Source organism: Dermacentor variabilis, chromosome 1, assembly GCF_050947875.1.
Source record: "Dermacentor variabilis isolate Ectoservices chromosome 1, ASM5094787v1, whole genome shotgun sequence".
Taxonomy (NCBI): Eukaryota; Metazoa; Arthropoda; class Arachnida; order Ixodida; family Ixodidae; genus Dermacentor; species Dermacentor variabilis.
The window spans coordinates 226,788,772-226,803,277 of NC_134568.1; the positions used below are offsets into that span (position 1 = coordinate 226,788,772).

General features: G+C 48.9%; 1 protein-coding gene across 3 annotated transcripts in view; it reads right to left on the reverse strand.

The window, feature by feature from the left end:
- Window positions 1-963: 963 nt before the first annotated feature.
- Window positions 964-14,506, reverse strand: part of LOC142558001 (ubiquitin-conjugating enzyme E2Q-like protein 1) — a 197,915-nt gene continuing 184,372 nt past the window's right edge. For all 3 annotated transcript variants that reach the window (XM_075670179.1, XM_075670185.1, XM_075670174.1), the window contains exons 3-6: window positions 14,123-14,427; window positions 13,467-13,694; window positions 4,128-4,328; window positions 964-2,777 (exon numbers count right to left, since the gene is read on the reverse strand). In XM_075670179.1, coding sequence (XP_075526294.1) covers window positions 4,179-4,328; window positions 13,467-13,694; window positions 14,123-14,427 — 683 coding nt within the window. In that variant the 3' untranslated portion in view covers window positions 964-2,777; window positions 4,128-4,178. The remainder of the gene's footprint in view (window positions 2,778-4,127; window positions 4,329-13,466; window positions 13,695-14,122; window positions 14,428-14,506) is intronic.

A 14,506-nucleotide genomic window follows, 5' to 3' on the forward strand; every position in this document is an offset into this window, starting at 1 on the left:
TGTCAGTAAAGGAGAAATTGGTCGAACTATATTGAAGATTAGGCTTCTGTATTAACGATTTAGTCATTCTTAGCGAGCTGAGCGTTTCTAAGCGAGAAAATGACGAAATTGAAAATCGCAGTGGCACCACCCATTTAAGAAGAAAGTACTGCTCATGTGACGTCAGTACTGACCGATTTACAAGGAGTAGCAAAGAGGGAGGTCCCGCGGTGACTACGTCAACTCGTCCGTTTTTGCGCAGGCGATTCAAATTGAGGAACAGTAGTGGGACCTTCAGTGGCAGTTTCCTACACAACATAGTGGTACATTCACACACAGAAAACGAATATAGACTTTTATTAAAGGAATCACCTATCGATCTAACTCATCCTAATATTTTCCTTTAGTGTACCTTCAAAATACGAAATTATTTGAAGAAAGCACGTCGATTAATTCGATTATTGTTTTTAGTCTACTTCAAGTAGCGTTACTCAAGTTTACGAATTTATTTTCACTAATATTTAATTCGTTATTGTCCGGCCTTCAATACCGCCACTGGTAGCCAGTCCGGCCCTCTGGCCAGAAAGTTTGGAGACCTATGTCTTGGAGGAATGGAAGCCAGGTGTGTTCGTGTGTACACATTTCAGTTGAGTTCTCAGATACAGGATTCATGTTCTTAGCGTTCTTCAGAAGCAAGCACAAAGCGCCGAGTGTCCTCGTTGTAGTCGGCATCCTCTAAATGGATTTACACGGCTGAGCCATAGAGTTTTCTTGTTTCCCGAACTCCCTTGTGCCAAAAAGCCTTACCTCCAAACGCCAAACAACTTTGCGACCACGGTTGCATCATGGCGTGTAGCAGACGCGAAGTCACTTTAGAGGAAGAAGTATTTGAGTTAAAAGAAAACGTCTCTCTGCGCAAACAAATCCATGCCAAGAGGAGACGCTCGACGTGCGCCAGGTACCTGCGGTAAAAAGCACTGCGACTCATTCAACAAATTTCCTTTATTCAAGCACTCGATAGTGAGACACTTCAATACGTCATTCATTCTCTCAGTATTTACACGGTACAGCAGAACGACAAGTCTTCTACGTGGTGAGTATTTGTTTTTCTGTCAATAATACCTCTCAGCACACAGACGACGGTGCGTCACTGCGTGGGTTCTCTAGCACGCGACGAGTGAGAGAGCAGCGAGTAACAGCGTCTCTGGCTGAGTAAACAAAAGGAAAAATTGTAGCCGCCCGCGAGTGAAGCTGGCGTTCCACTCGGAAGCCTCACAGCCTCTCCGCTACAGCCTCTCCGCTGTGCCACCATGGCTTCCGAGACTCGTCGTACGGGCGGTCTCGCACGCCACTGCACCACGAAGGATAGCGGGACGACAGCTAATGAGGGCGCTGCTGGGCTGCAGACAATGAGGTGCGTACTCGCACGAGAGCGTGGGCCTGCGCTTTGCATCCGCTTCGTCCGCGCTGTGCGAGAGTCGTCGATTTTACCTCGACTCCGAATGCGTGGCTTCGACCAGGCCAAGACATACAAACGCATCATGTTCGGGTGCCCATGCGTGCAAGCGCAAATACGAACGTCAACGTGTTCCTTTTTCTTTTCACGGAGTGCCTATCTCGAACAGCGCATTCGGCCTCGTCGAGGCTGGCCCACGCGCGAATAAAGCCGTACCACGAATGCATGTCGTGCTCGCGCTGTTATTTCCGGCGCGGTCTTTTCGAGCATGCAGAGATGCGCATGGTGTCGGTCAAACCACGAATGGAGCCACGCTCGTAATCACAGCCTCCGACGTTCCGTCGCTAACTTCTCACATTGCGAGGTCACGTACGGAGCAAAATTCCGACAAACACGTGAACATTACACACTCGTTCACTACATACCGAAAGATTCGCTCAAATATTTTCTCCGATACATTGATTACCTAGTCTCGTGTGTCTCGTGTGTAAACCTTAGCATGTAGCGGATTATTATGCAGCAAGCGGAAGCACAGCTGGAATGATTGCGTTCCGGGGGCTCTCCGCCGTTCCTGGCGGCTGGCAAACGGCTTGCCAGTGGACATGCTGCTCGATATTAAAATACGCTCGCTTGTTTTCAAATCACAACTCAACTTCAAGAATCTCTTCGGGTCGCGTACATATGTGGTTGTCAGGACTAGTCGCTATCCGCAAGTTGGCCGTAATTTGTAAGCGGCAGTGACCACGTCCTTTCGTTTTTCTTCCCTCGCTTGGATTGCCTGTATACGTTCTAAACGATACATTTCGACAGAGTTGCAGTACTGAAATAAGTAATGTGCTTAGAGCTACAACCACGTGGACAATGGCTGACATTCGAAGAAAAAAGGTCCATGCTTTTCTACGTGTAATACCTGGGGTAGGGCGATTAGGCAAGGGGCAGAGAAATTGGTCGCGGTGGCAAGCGCCTTCGCTGAGATAGTACAAATATTGAGCGAAACCGAGGTGCAGCAGCCGCGACGGTTCTACACCGTCTTCGCAACAACCGCCCAGAGGGCAGTCGCGCAACCACTCAGGACAGACAGCCGCCAACAGGCGGTGGCAGGCTACGCCTAGAACACGCCGGTGATAAGATCGCGGGAATACGAGAAAAGAAAAGGGAGTTCGCACAAAGAAAGGTGGTACACAGACACTTCCTTTTTTTTTTTTTGAACGATGCAAAATGAAGACGCGGTACCACTGATGCGTAGCCGGGGATCACTGGACGAAAAAAAAGAGAGAGAGAAAAAAAAACGATACAGCAGCTCCTCGTTGGCAATGTCTGAGTAGCACCCATCGTCATCCACCTGAAAGGACAGAGGGGGAAATGGGAGAAAAAAAAAGCGAAATGAGAACGTTATCGCAACATTCTCTTCAGATTGATCTGCTCCAATATGCTATAATAACCAGCATTTCTGATCAGCCATCCTGTTAAAGTATTGCTATCAATGTTTATATTAAGCTTGAAGCTCGAAAAATGATGTCAATATTTCGTTGGAAGCAGGTGCTCATCATGTTACACTGATATGCGTAATGGGCGAAGCGGATTCCGAAGGTATAGGGCGCATTCAAACTTGCGAGTAGCAGAGGACGTGCGACCGTCAGTCACCTGCGGGCGGCTCGACAACCCCGACGTTCACCCTTGCAAGGGCCGCCTCAGCGACTTGCGGGTCGCCTACTCGTTCGAAGCGAGAACTTTCGGGAAGGACGCCGTTCGCGCGCTTGCGGGCGTTTCGTCTACTGTGACCGCACCTCCCGCATTCTAGCTCGGTGTGCTCTATAGTTCCTCGCTGTTCGCGATGTACCACGACGACCTGAGTGAAGAAGAGGACGTCGTGGAGGTTTTGATGAGCACCGCAGCCGTACAGGCACTTCAAGCACGCAGGCAGAGAAGACGGCGGCGGCGGTGGGTCCGCCAGTGCCTCTGTTCACGGGAAGTGGCCGGGCATGCTAGCCGTCTACTTGCAGATCTACGAGCGCACGACGAGGAATATTACAGAGAGTAAAACAATAAAGCGTTTGCTCTAAAAGTAGTTCCGAGCAATGAAATAACCTGAAAAAATTTTTCTTTTCCCACCATACAAGTCCTGCTCTTGCCAGTCTCTCAAAATTAATTTCTCAAAAGTGCATGGTACTAAGAGATAAGCCGAATATCTTCGCAATCTCCAGCCATGCAAGGTCTTTCTTCATCTGGTCTTGAAATCCGCATGCCTCTTGTCGCACAGAAATGGGTACGCCTTCACCGCATTCAGGAGCACCTCGGTGGACTACTTCATGTTTTTCCTCTTCGAGCCAGTTTCGTTTTTTGCCGCCGGCAATGACAACCGGATGCAGAAAGTCTCGCGCGCTACTTTCGGGGCATCGGTGATTGGCTTAGCGGTTTGCGACTCGCAGTCGCAAGGCTGCAAAATCGAGCAGCGTGCGACTGGCCTGCGACCGTCGCTTTTCGACCAGTGCGGCCCTTTGCAACTGTCGCTTGTGCGGCCCTGCAACCAGAACGGTCGCACGACGTCTGCGACTCTCAAGTGTGAACGGGCCCATACCAGGTACGCGCGCACCCACGCACTTGCGGAGAGACCTAAAACGGTGCACTGATCCCTAAAAGCTGCTCGTTGCAAATAGAGGCGCGAAAGGCAGGGGTTAGTAAGAGCGCCCACCTGCAAACCCGTGCACGGGCGAGCTCCGGGCTGAGGCGCTCTGCTTCCAGCTCAGCCGTCGGCCAGCGGGGGCGTCACCCACCCGTACTTGTCATGAGTCTTGACCAGGCTGCGGAAAGAGGACTCGGCCAGCTTCCTGTTGAACTGTTTGCCTGGTTTGGTGGCGATGCGGGCCTGGCCCTTGGACAGCGACGCGGCCACCTGCGATGCATGTTTTGATTGGCCCAGGTAGGTGTGTACTGTCTGTGTAGAACGTTAGTCGAAGACCGAGAAACATTCTAGCGAAACGCCTATGAACGAGCACTGGAGGAAACACCCTGGTTCTTCAGCGTTCAACTAAATTAATTTAGTGTTCCAGTCTCTTCATTCTTTTTAATTTTTTTTGTTTCTTTATCCTCTGTTATCACTGCACATAAAGGCTATATATATATATATATATATATATATATATATATATATTTGCAGGATGTGTACTGTGCTTTCCTTTTACTGCAAATTCTGTATCCCATATGTCACATATGGTCTTTTTTTATTCGGCTTCCCGACTTCACTTCAATATTCCTAGCGGAATTCCTAGCTGTTGTTCTAGCTTTGCGTACGCTACAAGCTTCCAGGACAGCCGCGGTAATAATGACACTCTCTATCGCTGTGTACCTCACTGCTCCCGGCGAGTCGCATATATTAAAAACTTTGTACTCACTGGCTCCAAGTCATTTGCGGAGTTTACGATCAATATGGGTTCCTGGGCACGATGGGTCATATTTATGTATGAAGCGGCACACAGCTTGGCCAAGGCTTCTATCAGCGGCCATGTGCTTACCCTTCTTGCAACGACGGGTTTTATCACGTCTGTCAGGTTGAGAAGATACATGCTTTAGCATCAATATCAAATCTAACATCATTCTCGGAACAACACCGCTTACAATTCCCTTCGAGCAGTAAATCTTGAAAAACCAGACAGACGGCAGTGACATTAACGAGACTGCGTTGTCGAGTCCCACCCCTAAATTTATACATGCACCGATCTGGTCTGGCAATTTCACCTTTGTGCCATTTTTGCAACTCATTAGAAACGATTGAACACTACTTACTGGAATGCCGGCGTTTTTCCTCCCTGAGAAAAATAACATTGGAAATTACAGTGCGACAGCTCGGCCTGCCATTGAACACTCCGGTACTGGTGTCTTTAGGAGCGTCTGTGCTTGGGCACTCACACAGGAATGTGTGCATCGCCTTAGCAAAATTCATTACCGAATCAAACCGATTTCATTGCTGACCGCATTATTAATTTCATTCCTCCTTTATTGCCTCGTTTATATTATATATACTTTTCTATTGAATGACTGTCTACTGAATCGTTTTCAAATTTCCTCGCTTTAATTTATTCCTCAAAATTATAGATTTACAGATTTATTACCTGAACACATGTGCAAAGTATTCGCGACTCCTGGCCAATCCCCGTGAGTGGGTATGCGCCAAACACATCAAGGTCATCATCATCATCATCTGTTCTCTCAGTATTGTTATATTGCTAGTATAACGGTAATTCATTATTCTCATCGACATTTGTAACAGTTATTGAGTTATTTTTTTTTTCTTAGTCATTTCATGTTCGTGCCATTACCGTTTGCTGCACTAATACTCATATGTACGCACTAATAATAGGAGGTCCCCCTGACGATTTTTACTTTCGGACCTCCTGATGCTCCACAAAATATGTGTCCCCTTTTATCTACGTGTGATGAACAACACTACACTTGAACATGTTCCATTTATTTATTTATTTATTTATTTATTTATTTATAATTAATCCAGGAAATTCATTTCTGTTGTTTCATTTCAAATGTCGAATATGCAGTTTGGAAAATGACTCGTGGGGAGAAAAAGAAATTCGCAAGCAACCGCAACTTCGGAAACATTTGACGTTTATTCACTTTATTTCTTATAGGAAAACTATCGTTTACGCATATAGGAGCGGTATTCTCGGCCAATTACCTCCGTGGATATCACTTTCAGTGGACGCTGATTGGCTACGCCAGCGCCTTTCGCTCCACTGAGGCGTTACGCCAGACACCACGTCACGCAAACGCGGAAGTGTCCCCGAAAGTTCTCCACAGATAATGCGGCCTCAGGTGTCTATCACATTTCGTTTCACGTCCTCGAAGTGACTAGTCAATCTCAGTCGCTTATAAGTTCTGCCCCGAATAACACAAATCGCGCTGAATTCACCTTGGCGCACTTTCGATGGTATCTCAAGATCCACTGCTCTCGTGGAACATGCGCTCATACTTCCCCGAGGAGGCACGCACGCCACCACGGTAGTTGGTAAGTTTAACTCGAGTGAGCGTTACACGTCCAAGCTCCAAGAGCCGCGCACGACGCGACGACAATGTCGCGCCTTCGTTGGATGGTGTGGCGACGCGTACCTGCCGTTGACGAGCGAACGCGTGGGGAGCGTTGGTATAAACAATCCCCAACACTTAAGAGAGGCTTTTGTGGAGCATGTTTGTAAACAGCGCAAAAGACATGGAAGGACGTGAGAGAAGACGTCAAGCGCCGACTGAAAGCCTTATGTTTTATTTGGCACGCGGAAGAATATATGCGTAGTGGGACAGAAACTTGACACAAGGGGAGATGTAGAAGCATAGGTCGTCAGCAAGGCTGCATGGCATGTCGGCGGCGGCAGGAGACATTACCGTGCCACTCGGGGGGGGAAAGTTCGCCATAAGCGACGTCGATAATCCCTCCCGTGATACTTCTGTGCATTCCCGCATGCGAGCATCCATTCGGCGGATAAAAGATTTGAGCCGCTCTGTGAATCCGCCCTAGTCGGCAGTCTACCACTGTCCCCATCGGTTTTTACCAAGACGAAAAATCTGTCGGTTTTCACTCAGAAATTTGAGACGTAAGTCGATGAACTCTATACATGCAGAGGGGAGGAATAAGATCGAGTAAATATATAATTCTCTACTGCGTGAAGATAACCTGAGCTTAGTGCTGGGCAGTACTGAAGATAGATTATCTTAGATACCATCTTAGATACTCCTTGTGTACCTCGTACATGTATCATGATACGTCTGGCAAGACGTGTATCAGTGTCTGTATTTCCGATACACAAAAGGATGTATCGTGTATCTAAGATACAGATACCGCTATCGCGAAATCACCGTGCGTAACTATAAACGTTGGCTGATCTCCGCTTCTCAAGCCGATACTGCTGCCATTAAACCAGCGACAAGGCAGCGACATTCTTTTATCTTTCCGCCAAAGCCCTCCAGCGAGGGCAGAAGATGAGATCTGCGCGTCCCTATTGGTGGAGCAGAGTCACGTGGTGGTGCTCGCGACGTCTCGACAAAAACAAGCGCGCGAACGTCTACGCGCAGCCGACCTTTCGTTTTTAGTTGCGTCGGTGCCAAAAAATGCATAAACGGTAATGCGTTTACGGATAAGCTAAAACTCCACAGCAGTATTTGCGCCATCGTGCATAGGCTTCTTCTTGACGTCCTTGTAATTAGATGGCGACCCGCTAGCTGGTCGGCAAGCAGAGCAGCGACTCCCATCAATTGCAAAAGCGACAAGCAAAAACCGCTTACAGCGCAGCGTATAAAGATCTTTCATGTTAGCAGCTAATGCAACCCCAACAAATTGTTCCGGAATGAAAATATTATACTTTGAGCAAGAAAGACAAAAATTTGAGATACTAACATACATTTCATTCACATGAAACAAGGTTGGACGGAGTTAAATTTCCAATGAAACATTTTCGTGCATACGCGCTTGCTGCTACGCGGTATATAGCTATATAATACAAAATTTGCGAATGTATCGGATTATCTTAAGACACAAATGGAAATTATCGTATCGGATTGTTCCGATTGGCGTGAATCGCCTAGTGCAAATAGGATTATCGAAAAACCATGCCTAATCCGAAAGCGCAGGGTAGATTCCAGATTCTTATGGGTGTCTCAGGTGGTTTCCGGTCTGGCTGGCGCCCCGCAGTGATTCAGGCCTCTCTGTGTGTGTGCGGGGCAGGGAGTGGGGGGGGGGGGGGGGTCTTCCATGCACTGTGCGAGTCAAGGGGGTGCCCGCCTTCCTCGAGCCAAATGGGACCCACGGGTTACCGCCAGCGGAGGCAAGCACGTGCAACATCGCCTAGGAGAGAGGGAGCAGCCGCCATTCTGCGAGAGGGCTCAGTACATACCATGTCACGTTGGCGTGAGCAAAATTCCGCCTACAATTTTAGCGGGAAGCGAGCCCACAATGTATCTTTGTATTCTCTTCTTTCTTTCCTACTTCGATCATCAGCATCATCAGCATCGTCATCAGCCTGGTTACGCCCACTGCAGGGCAAAGGCCTCTCCCATACTTCTCCAACTACCCCGGTCATGTGCTAATTGTGGCTATGTTGTCCCTGCAAACTTCTTAATCTCGCCCGCCCACCTAACTTTCTGCCTCCCCCTGCTACGCTTCCCTACCCTTGGAATCCAGTCCGTAACCCTTAATGACCATCGGTTATCTTCCCTCCTCATTACATGTCCTGCCCATGCCTATTTCTTTTTCTTGACTTCAACTAAGATGTCATTAACTCGCGTTTGTTCTTTCACCCAATCTGCTCTTTTCTTATCCCTTAACGTTACACCCATCGTTCTTCTTTCCATAACTCGTTGCGTCGTCCTCAATTTAAGAAGAACCCTTTTCGTAAGCCTCCAGGTTTGTGCCCCGTACGTGAGTACTGGTAAGACACAGCTGTTATACACTTTTCTCTTAAGAGATAATGGCAACCTGGCTGTTCATGATCTGAGAATTCCTGCCAAACGCACCCCAGCTCATTCTTATTCTTCTGATTATTTCAGTCTCATGATCCGGATCCGCGGTCACTACCTGCCCTAAGTAGATGTATTCCCTTACCACTTCCAGTGCCTCGCTACCTATCGTAAACTGCTGTTCTCTACCGAGACTGTTAAACATTACTTTAGTTTTGAAATGTTCCAAAAGAGGGCAGGCGTTCTCTATCGAAGGTATTGCGAAAGAAAAGGAGTCCAGTTTGATCAACTAGTCGTGCCACAGCGTTACCGCCAGGATCTGCTGCACTTGGTCCACGGGGGCCTTTGGTCCAGACACCTTGGCATTTGAAAAACAAAGGACCGCTTGTTGCAGGAATTCTACTGGCCCGGGTGCTTTCGGGAAACAGAAGCATTCGTATAAAACTGCGACACGTGCCGACGCACTGACAAGCTTGGGGACGAGGCTAAACCTCCATGAAATTTGTTCCACTAATTATGGAACCGTTTCGGAGACTTGTAATAGATACAGTAGGACCTCTACTCTATACTCAGACAGGTTACCGTCACATTCTTACGGCACTGTGCCCCCCAATTAAGTTCCTTGAAGCAGTGTCCTTAAAAGAGCTAAGCTCGGTCGAGATCCTGAACGCGCTTTTGTCCATCTTTGCGCGAGTCGGTTTCCCAGTGTAAATTCAGTCAGACCACGGAATAGTCTTCACGAGCGCCCTAACCTCGACATTCCTGGAAAAATGCGGTATAAAACTTATTCATAGTTCGGTATACCATCCCCAGTTTAACGCCGTAGCAAAGGTTCACTCAGTCACGAAACGTCTGTTGTGAGCCATGTGTTGTAAGTGCGAAACAGATTGGTAACTCCTCTTGCCAGCAGCCTCAGACTCATGCCAGCAGGGGCATGAGCAGGGGGGTTCGCCTTTCGAACCGCCCCGCATGAGTCGACAGGCTTTTCACCGGCGGAGCTAGTCTGTGGTCATTCCCTGCGATCACCGCTCCGGATTATTCGGGAAGCCTGGGAGGATCGGCCTGACGATCCATCTGTCGTTGAATATGTGCTCGATTTATTAGATCGGCTGCACACGACGCAAGAGTTGGCAAGACGAGAAATGCGCGAAGTCCAAGGTAACACCAAGCTTTACTACGACAGAACGGCTCGGGCGCGACGCTTCGAGGTCGGAGATCAGGTAATGATAATACGTCCGTCACCGAAAAACAAGATTCAAGTACAGTGGGAAGGACCGGATGACATTGTTGAGAAATTATTTGATACCAACAACATAGTAACAGTTCCAGGTAAGAGATGGACTCGCCAAGTATGCCATAGCAATTTACTGAAGCCTTATCAGCAGTGGGAGGCCGTCGTAAACATGTCCCTTAACATGCCAGAAGAAAGGCCGCTTGACTTTCTCGAGTTGGCACCAGCAACGGAAGCAGGCGTAGGCGAAGCCATAGATAACCTTGTGGAGCATGCCGAGCTGGACCTCCACCAGAAGACGGAGCTGCGGGAACTCAAGTTTAGAGATAGGTTTTCGGACAAGCTGTGACTGACGACCGCAGTTGTCCACGATATTGAATTAACCTCATCAGAGCCTGTGCGTTCGAAGGCGTATCGCGTTTCACCACGCCAGCGTGAGGTCGTGGCTGCGGAAATAACAAAGATGTTGGAGCTAGGTGTAATCGAACCGGGAGAGAGTGATTATACTTCACCCCTCAGTTGAGGTCTGCGGAAAGGAACCGTGACCTTGTATTGATACCGGAGGCTTAACCTGATCACAAAGAATCAAACCTATTCTATACTTTCAATAGATGAAGTGCCAATTGTGGCGGCACACTAGGAAAGAACAAAGACAGGACAATGCGCTACTTGCAACTGTTTATTGAAAAGAAAGGAATTTGTATTGGCTCGTGCGTGGCTCCGGTACTTTGCAACATTTTCCTTGCGGGCATCGACAGAGCGCTATCCAAGGTGTTTGACGGAGGCAAAGTGCCCAAGGTTTTTAGGTATGTTAACGATTTTTAAAATTTTACTGACGGAATGATCTCCCATGACTTACTCGCATACTGTGCAGGTCATTTTATCTGATTTTAACAGCAAGGCAAAGGCTTAGAGTTTACTTTTGAACTAGCCAAGGATAACAGCTTGCAGTTTTTAGATCTTGACATAACCCTTACTGACGAAGGTTCCTGCTGGATGTGCCGACTCTGTGGCCGCAAGGAATTGTTGCCGTATGAGTCTACACACTCTAAGACTGGTAAACGTGCGATTGCCAGTATGTGCCTCGAATCCGCCCTGAAGAAATCGTGCTGTCACAAGGCGCAAGCAAGCTTTGACGAAGAGATGTTGAAGTTGAGGAAGGCTGGCTTTCCTTGTTTGGGTTTAAGCGCAGTTTCGGAGGCGTTATTGAAAAAGGTGAAAAAAGAAAGAAAAGGAAGTGAAGAAGGCCAAACATTCGAAAAGAAAGCTAAACCAGCGGTGATACCATATTCTCATAAAGTGGAGCATAATCTTAAACACGTCGCCGTGAAATACAAAATTCCTGTGTTTTTTTTTTCCGTGCCCCGAAAGCTTGCTACTTTGTGCCGCCTGATTGGTTCGGATGACTAAGAAAGTAGGGTGTTCTATGAAACATATGAACCCTTTTGTTAAGTGTGAAGAAGGGGTTCTATACTGCATACCGCTGAAGTGTGGGAAAGAGTATATCGGCCAAACTGGCCGATGTATTAATGAACGCCTGCGGGAACATAAGCTTTCACTGAAAAATGAATATGGTTCAAACTTGCCGCTTCATTGCAAGGCCTGCGGGAATGAGAAGAAACAAGTATGTGAAGCAAGGCTTCATGATACAACAATATGTTTAAGAGTAAAGATTCTGTGGCGCGTGAATTTTTGGAGGCCAACCAGATTCAGAAAAGAGGTGACGCCTGTGTCAGCACCCCGTCACTGAATATTTACACAAATGAAAGCATATTTTTAGATAAGTCTTAGATTTAGATTAAACGCAATTCCCTTCATATATATCTTCAGTGTTCTCTCACGTGTGCATTCAAGTAATCGGTGTTCCTCTTTTTTCGTCTCCCTCTCCCCATGGCTATATAATCAGCCACCTTTGACTTCAATAAACAGTTGCAAGTAGCGCCTTCTCCTGTCTTTGTTCCTTCCTAGTGTGCCGTCACAATTGGCGCTTCATCTATTGAAAGCTATGCACCAACTAGGCCCACAACGTGTTTTACTGCTGTCCTATACCTCATATCGAAGAAAGGCTTGAGAAAGAGAGCAGCGTTTTATCTCTACCCTAGATTTAGTCAGTGGTTATTGGCAGGTTCCGTTGACAGACCAGGCGAGTCTATAGGTATGCCGCATTTATTTCTCCCTTGGGAATGTTTCGGCCAAAGGTCCGGAGCTTTGGATTGAAAAACGATCCCTATTTTTTCAGCCTTATGGACCGGGTGTTGCGTGGTATGGAGGAATTTGCACTTTCGTATGTCGATGATATCGCGATCTTTTCGGCATTATGGACAGAACACCTGACGCATCTGCGAGCCATACTGGCCCGGCTGCGCGAAGCTAACTACCAAAGCGACGAAGTGCCAATTTGGGCATGACAAAGTGGCTTACTTGGGTCGTGTGATTGGCAAGGCCGCCACCGACCTTAAGAAGTCAAATTAGCGGCGATCGACAGTTTTCCACAACCTCGCACTAAACGCGATATCCGGTCATTTCTTGTGGTAGCAGGATATTACCAGAAACATATTCCGCGTTGCTCCGATGTCGCAAACGCTCTGACAGATGCGCTGAGAATAACAGAGCCGCAAACGATACAGTGGGACGAAGCCAAGGAAAGGGCTTTACGTATACATTGAAGAAGGCTCTGACGAGTCAACCAGTGTTAATCGCACCGGATTATTCTAAGCCGTTCATTGTTCAGTGCAACGCGAGTGATCGTGGAATGGGGTGTTGGATCACATGGGAGATAACGCGAGGAGCACCCTGTACTCTACGCCAGCAGGAAGCTCACTGCTCGTGAGGAAACATACAGTGCTTCTGAAAAGGAATATGCCTGCGTTGTGTAGGTGGTTCAGAAGCTAGCATTGCTGGCTCGAGGTTCACCACTGTATCTTGTATATGTATCTCAAATACTTGTTGCCTGAGTATATTGTATCGTATCGTGATACAATTGCAAAATATCTTTTCCCAGCCCTGCCTGGGCCCGTATTCACAAAACGTCTCTTGCGTAAATGCCGGCCGCAGTTCACCTGGACGAAAGTTTCTTGATACACCGTTACACTGGGATATGACACTGAAATGCCTCGACCGTTGTAAAGATGTCCTTACGTAAGCGAAGTTTTGTGATTTCGGACTACGTCTCAAAACCTGCAGTATGGATTTATTTTTTCCAGCGTCATTCTCCCATTTCACTCATCACCCTAAAGACAAGATGTGTGAGACGCCATTAGCATGAATACTACTTTACCTGCTTCAAACATCACGAATATACGGGCGCACCCTGCCCGACAATGAGCGGAAGGAAATGGCTCGCACCTGGACGAGAATGGCCTCGACCGTGTAAGCAGACGCCCATCCCCGTGGAGTGAGCAGCTCCATGCAGATGGCGCCGCCTTCCATGACGAAGCCGCGCTCGATGTGCGGTGCCAGCACGCGCACGAACGGGGGCGCGAACGGGAAGTTCTCCGGGAAGGAGACGCTCAGCTGGACGCACGACACGCCCGACTCCTGCATGTCGCGCCACAGCGGGCTCTCCGGATCCACCTGGGCGCAAAGCGAGACGCTTGTTCAGCGGGCCGCTGCACCGAAAGTCAGCTGGAAATGAGCACGTCTCCGTGTTATATGCCAAGGCGCAACAGGAAATGCCGACTCTCGGTGAAGTCGTGTTTAACCAGAATCGCATATAAGGACCGTAACCCTGATGTCGGGCGGTCCTTAGCGGAAAGCACAGAGCGCGACTGTGCTGTTGGCAAAACAACGAAGCCCCAACAGGGTACACTCATACCTGTAAATATTTGCGACATACGTTTAGGCACAGCTGCACAAGATGTTCAGCTTTGCAGTTCCAAAGAAGCCTCGACTCGATGAGGACTTGCTAAGCGCATACCGCACCGACACCATGCTTATAGCGTCACCTACCCACACGCGGCTGCCACCTGGATCGCGTCGCGCGGTAGCGGCATGCCGCTCACCTGGTAGAGGCGCACATGCCACTCGTAGAGGTTGTCCTCGACTAGGTCCACGGTGAAGGAAGGCTGCTGGCCGCGGGTCTGCTGTCGCCGGATCTCCTGGAGCTCGCGCATCAGACGGCGCGCGCGGACGGCCGCCTGCTGGGAACTGGGCGCCACGCGGTTGCGGGGGCTGCGCGCCGTGCGGGACGAGGACACGGCTGCGTCCGCTGATGTGTCGCCGCCTCCGCCGGCGGCGGCAGGGCTCCCCGGGGCACGCGGCGAGGCGCCTTCAGCTGGCTTGCGGGCCGCCTTGCCTTGTCCGCGCTCTGAAAGGGACCCGGCCTCCCGTCTCAGCGCGCGGCCTGACGGGCGCTCGTGGGCGATTCGCACGCGCCTATTTGGTGG